This window comes from Phaethon lepturus, unplaced genomic scaffold (genome assembly GCF_000687285.1).
Source record: "Phaethon lepturus isolate BGI_N335 unplaced genomic scaffold, ASM68728v1 scaffold4869, whole genome shotgun sequence".
Lineage (NCBI taxonomy): Eukaryota > Metazoa > Chordata > Aves > Phaethontiformes > Phaethontidae > Phaethon > Phaethon lepturus.
In genome coordinates this window covers 80,516-87,317 of record NW_010565444.1, presented here as the reverse complement: position 1 = coordinate 87,317, position 6,802 = coordinate 80,516, and the positions used below count along the sequence as shown (strand labels likewise).

Below are 6,802 nucleotides of genomic sequence, written 5' to 3'. Positions count from 1 at the left end.
AACCTGTGCTATTTTGTGAACTTGGTATCAGCTCTGTTGATCAGACATGCCAGAATCTGAAGCATACACCTAATTCCTATAAGATATCTCCGTATATAGCACTGGGCTCTGATGAACTTGGCTGTGCATGTGAAAGAGCAGCAGTAGAGAGGTAGGGTTTAGTTTTTCAGGATCATAACTAGACTGATCGCGTTTTATAGAATGAGAAGCAGACTGGAGTTCTGAGCTTACACAGCATAGTACTTCTAGCGTTCTTGAAGATTAATTGTGATTTGGGCTTGTTGAAGCTTAATTGACTTTTCTTCTCACAGATATCAGCTTTTCTAGAAAGCAGAAATGACCATGACTGCCAACAAGAATGCCAGTGTCAACAGCAGAGCTGGAGGGAGTAAAGTGCCTCAGGACACTCTGGATAGGTAAGTGGTGAACTGCAGGCTTTGTAGATTCTGGGAAAGGTTTGTCTGTGTTTGGAACAAAATCTCTGTTCAAAGGTAAGCGACCTCTATTCTGACACAGAGGGAGCTTTGCTGGTGTGAGAGAAGTTTTTGGTAGGGATTGGAGGAACCAAGGTATGAAAAAAGGTCTGCTTCGGGCGTCTTTCTGTTGAGCTATTGCTGCTTGCCAGCTGGTTATGGTGAAAGCGATTGCAAGGAAGGACCTGTGTGGAAGGCACTGTGTAGGCCTCAGAAGATTTGAACTAAATTTCTTTGGCCATATTACTGCATGTCAGCTTTTCTCTATTGCCAATCTCCAGGTTGTATTTTGTATTGGTTTCTGTCAAATTTTCTCTGCTGTATCAGCCTTGACAGACAGTGGGCAGAGACTGCCTCCTGTGCAGGTCAGGCAGCGCGTGTGAAAGAGCTGAATGTAAAGTACTGGGCTCATCTATGTTGCTTTGCTTATTTGTTCTCCTTTCTGTAGCATTAAATAATTTACAGAGTAAGTAGATAAACTTAAGCATTGACAGCCAGGGGAAAACTGTATCCAAGGACACCTTTAGTCCCCAAGCCTGGCAATCCTGAGGGAATCAGTCTGTTTAGACTAGAGCACAAAGCAAAGTGCGCGTGCAAATTTGTGCATGTTTACTTGTGGCTAAGAAACACTATCCTAACAAAGTTCCAGTCCATCAGAAGGCTGTTATGTGACTGCATGCAGTGATGCAGATGCCTATAAATAACAGATACCTTTCACTCAATAGTTAGTACAGTGGAATGTTAAGAAGGGTAGAGTCAGTTATTGCTCCTTTGTCCTTTAGTGTACACTGATCAAAGGCAGTGTTTTGAGGACAAGAAGTTTTCTTTGGGCAACTCCTCTTTGGAATATTGCTTTGGTATGTAAGTAAACAACTCACCTGCAGCCAACAAGTTCACATATCCGTGTCAGAAGGAGTCTTGTTCTCAGCCACAGCCTTTTCAAAGTAGTTCTGACTGATTTGGCCTGTGACCTTCACACAGGACAAGCTCACCAGCTCCTCTTATTTTGGGATTGACAGTTGCAAAACCCTCACTTATATCCACAGTCGCACTACAGCAGCCTCAGTATGCTTTGACTGGGAAAGTTTAGACAACCATCGGACTAAAGAACCTTTATGAATTAACTGTTTGAACAGAGGAGCAAAGCTCTAGACTTTGGATATCATCTTAGTGAGGTGAGCAGAAAGCTGCACAAACTGTGCAGGGTCTTTCTTCAAATGCATGAAGTGTTTATTGATGTATCTATCTGTCCTTGCTGTAGCATTTTATCCAGCTCTCCAGGGGATTCTTGCATGAGTATATTGTCCTATTCTGTTTTGAGGGGCTATTCTACGCAACCTTACACAATAACATGCCAATGTCTTCATTTTTCTTGTGTTTTGGCTCAAAACACGACTTTTAACCCCATTATAAATTAAATAGAGGAGGAACATGTGAATAGCTTTGACTGACCTTATAGAGACTCTGTGCTGCAGTAATACCGTTATGCTAGCTATTGGACATAGAAACAAGGAAGACGCTCTTTGCCTTACAAAATTCAACATGTAACTCTGTAAGGCATTAAGCAGGTTGCAGTAAAGTGTGTCTGTGCCCAGAAATGAATGTGTTAGAGGGAAAAAATGCAGCGGAGGCCCTGTTCCTTTGTTGGACACTTTGGGATAGGAGCGTGGCTTGTACCAAAGTAAATGAAATGCTCCGGCCACTTTGGCCAGACGAGGTGGCATGTGTTCTAGCCATATCTGAATGAGGGTACCACACCTGATAAGCTGTACCAGGGTTACTCCTAGCTGACAGCAGTCCAGTATGTGCGTAGGAGGGTTATGTTGGGAGAACTTTGCTGTTTCAAATACGTTAGTAAAGACTCTGATTCAGGTGAGTAGATCAGAGTTACAGTTTAATTTTATCCACTTGAAAATGAAATGTCAGAGGCAAAAATTTCCTGTATTGGCAGCTGCCAGGTAGAATAGCCAGCATAGATGGAGAAGTTCATACAGAGGAATTGAGGAGAGTTGGCTTTGATCCCAGTAGGAAGCTGTAGGTCAACTTGAAAGTGATGTTGAATACTGGCTTGGTTTGGCATACATGCCATTGTATTCTGAACTTTTCCAACCACAAACAATGGAAAAGGGAAAATATAAACTCAATTCTGAGATTTTCAGGATGGAAGCAATGGAAGAGTTTTTTTTAACAACTTATTTCTTTTCTGTTTTTCTTTAAAAGAAAACCACTTTTTAATGACACATCTCTGTTTTGTGTTTAAACACTCTGAGTTTGTTCTCAGTTTTGGTTGTCTTTCCATATTTCATGTACATATGGCTGCCTCTGCATTGCCTTCTATATCTAATAACTTATTTCTATCTTTCAGCTCTCTGCCACACCTTCCCACTTATCTACACATATTATTGAATCACAGTAATTCCACCAGTTTTCCTGAGCTGGATGAAATGGCCTCATCCTCATTACCGAGGGATAGGTTGGCCTACAAAGTAGCAGTGAATTAATAATCAAGGGTCTTAGGTAGAACCCTGACCCTAGTCCTGTTTCTGCTGGTGACCTCCTTTGTGGCATTGTCACACCCTTCCCATGTCTAAATCTTTCATTAGGTTGATTCTTCCTGGTGGTGGTGTTCTTTCATTTTTTAAATTGTGCAGTCGACTAAAGATACAGATAACCAGCATCCATTCTAATACTTTTATTAGGCATATTATGCTGTGTTAAAGCTCAGCAGAAATGGACTCAGTATCCCAGTATGCTTCCCAGTGTGTCAGTTTGTGCATTTGGCATCTCTTCGTACAAACATAAAATAAAGTGGGAGGGAGGGCAGCTAGAGGAATTTCTAGAGAGATATTCATATGTGGATATTAAAAACAGATCCCTAATGATATCTGGCAGTCTCAAGTTGTTTATCATCCTTCCATCAGTGCAGACAGATTGGTGCTGGGAACTTGAGTCTAGACTTTAGCAAACTTTGGACATACTCATTTGTTTTAAAATCTTTTCCATTCTGAATAGCTTAGAAAGTACTGTGGGATACTAAGTTATTGGACAATAACTGTCAAATAAACTGTCTTTCCTTATCATCACCATCTGTTTTGATTAGAATTTGTCAGGAAAAGATTTTGTAAGTACAAGTATGGACCTGAAGCTAAGGAAAATCTTTGAGTTGCACTTGTGTGACAAGTGAGGAGATGAATACGGTGTCATGCACCAGTTCTCCATCCATTATTTTGCCTTATGTAATCTTCTTCACCTGTCTTTATGAAACCCTGTAAAAGGATGTTATTTGAGTCAACCATGCAGATTCTTCATTTGAGTCAGACTGTAAATCAGCGGAATAAGTGCTGGCATAATAAAAGTTCAAGGCTTGCAGGATTTATTGCAAACATGTTCAAAGATCCACTTAAACTGAACAGTCATTGTGTCTGTTTAGTATGGGATTTGACTGGAGATTTGGAAATCTGCAAATGTGCTTTCTCTATAATTTGTGCAAGTAGAGTTTCAGGAAGTGTTGACACTGGCATAACACAGGTGTATTATTCTCCTGGTGGCTAAGACATCTTTTTAGTGTTCTTTTCTTGTCAGTCCTAGTTTTGGTGGGGTTTATTGTTGCAAGACTGTTAGGTTGAACTCAATCTTAAAAGTCTTTTCCAACATAAATGGTTCTATGATTCTAAGGCACAAGGTGTGTTTCAGTGATATTGTGTCACCATCTGGTTCAACCTTTTGTGATTCCTTATGGGTCAGAAGCAAAAGTCAGTAAAGTCTATAGATGCCTTTCTAATAATTTTGGCTGTGAATCAGACCCTTGTAGATCATGGATTTAAATTTTAATAATATAAATCTTCAGCAGAAAGGAGGTGCCTACAAGTAAACATCTATACAACTGCATGCTTTGCAAGCATCAAGGTTCTTGCAGTAACTAAGATTTTCTTGGTCCTCACTGGAGTGTGGATCCACTGGCGTGAGGCACCACAGCTGTTTTTCCACCAGACCTGTGCTAATAGCAGCTTAGGAAATGAGGGAGAGACAGCAGACTGAGGACATTGTTTGGGAGGATAACTGTGAGTGTCATCTGAGACACTGGTTGTGGGATTCACAGGTTTCTGCTGTGAGCACAGGAGGGGAAAATCTTTGGATCTGAAGAAAATGAAGTGGTTTAAATAAACATCCACACTAATGCATTCTTCCTCTAGTTATTTGAAGGTCATTCACCACTTGTAACAAAGATTTTTGTGTGTCTTAGTTGAGAGAAACTTGACTATGCACTGAATAGGAAAATACTGTAGAAAGGTGACAAGAGTGATTGAAAGTATGGAACATTTTCACTACAAGGCAAGAATAGATTGACTGGGACTCTTCAGTCTCGAAAGGAAAGGACTTGAGGGGAAAAAGGGGTAATAGAAGTCTCTGAAATGATAGATGGAACAGAGACAGTAAATGGGGAAAAAAATCTCTTTCCATTTAGGAACTAATACAAATAAAATGAAACTAGAAGACAACAGGCTGAAAATCAGTTGAAAAGAAAGTACTTCTCTGCAGTGTGTTTTTAAACTATGGAACTTACTGCTACAGGATGCTGCAATCAGACAAATTCATGGAAGAAAAATCTACCAAAGGCTTTTAGCCACAGCAGCAAAATCTGTTAGTCAACAGACTGTTAAGCTGTTTCAGTAGCACTGCACGCTCATCTTGTTCTTACTGTCTTCTCTAGGCACCTGCTAACCACCATCCTCAGTGACAGAGCCTAGACTAGGGCTGCGCTTTGGTCCAAGCCAGTGGGGACGTTCTAGTGTTTTTTGGAACAAAAGTCAAGTACAGGAAGTGAATATTAGAGAGTTGCAAAAGGATTGTTAGACTTAAGAAATGAGACTTTCTGGCTTTTGGTGAACTTCAAGGACACAACTGTAATCCTTCCTTGTGAGTCACTGAGGTGAATGCCAAGGAACAGGAGGTTAGGAAAGCACCTTATGTATAGCTGAAAGTGACTCCTTAGCAATTCTGGCAGGAAGCAGCTCTGAAATCTTATTAACTCTTCATCAGGAGACAAAGGAGCCCATAGCATTCTTGCAATTAGTGCGTGACCCTTTTGCATCAAATGACTACTTGGTTTGATTGCACCATCCTTAAGAAGATCAGTGTAACTCTGAGGAAACCTTAACAGCACAGAAGTCAAAGAAAAGGCATAGCAGTGTTTGTAGCGCTCTCCTCACAGTGTGGCTTGCTTTTCCTTAGCAAATGTTTTAATATTTATCTGGAGTCTTTGTGTTTTATGCAAAAACTTTATTTGAATTAATGAATTAATTTATAAAGTATTTGTCCTAATCTTGTGTTTGCTCCACAAGGTAAATGTAGAAATGGCACCATGACCTCTGTTTGACTTAAAAATTACCTCAATGCTACACTGTAATAAAACAGGCCTATATTTATGTTTATAAGGTCATGCTCTACTTAACAAAATACAGGTTTCAAACTTGTAGTCTGTTCCAGAGAAAAGGAGAAAAAAATTCTGAAAAAAAAAAATTCTATATTAATGTATCATTCTAGCTTAAATTTGCAACGTAGTTTGAGATGCTAGATGCAACAAGCACAAGTCCAGAGCAGAAAAATATTTGGAGTAAGTGTAGCTACATAACTTCTGTAAATCATTCCCTAATGTCTTCACCTCTGGCTAATATGCCACCTCTTAACTCAGGATCTCAAGGCGTATTTTATACATTCAGCTTGAGACTTCTCACTTGCTGCAATATACTACCAGAGTACAGGAAGTGTGTGTTTTTAGAAGAGCCCATCAATCTACATTTTTTTAAATCTGAGAGTATTGCATGAAGCGTAAGTAATTTCAGAATTTGGAAATAGAGACTTCTTCCAATATATTTGTGAGTAAGTGGTACAATTTCCCTTTACCCCATCATTTTCTGTGGTGCAACCTGTGCCTGATCTATGAGTCCCACCTTGTGAGCTGGATGCAGAGGTGGAAATAGTAAAATGTTCTCCAGGTGAGCAATCATGATTTAATAACATGTTAAACTGAGGGTGCTGATGTCAGTGGGTCATATACCAAGGCATCAGAAATTTTTGCTCACCAAGGAATGCATCTGTAAATTTCTGTGAGCGTGAAGTTGCAAGTTGCAAGTTGTTGTCTGATAATGTTCATGAAACTTCTTTCTAAATACTTTTCATTGGATCTTTGAGTCAAATATACTCTTGCTTGTTTAAAACTGAAATATGCTCTCTGAGTTGCATCTCTCTCCTTGCCTGGGAAGAACTGAGCTGGGCACCCACAAACCTCTAAAAATAGGCTTTGTTTTTTATCTCCCAGCAGTGTGTGA

The 6,802-nt window shown here is 39.9% G+C and overlaps 1 protein-coding gene across 1 annotated transcript in view; it reads left to right on the top strand.

The window, feature by feature from the left end:
• Positions 1 to 336: 336 nt before the first annotated feature.
• ST5 (suppression of tumorigenicity 5) overlaps positions 337 to 6,802 on the top strand; it is a gene marked incomplete at its 3' end in the record, with an annotated part of 75,795 nt that continues 69,329 nt past the window's right edge. Inside the window, exon 1 of the mRNA XM_010295182.1 lies at positions 337 to 416. Coding sequence (XP_010293484.1) covers positions 337 to 416 — 80 coding nt within the window. The remainder of the gene's footprint in view (positions 417 to 6,802) is intronic.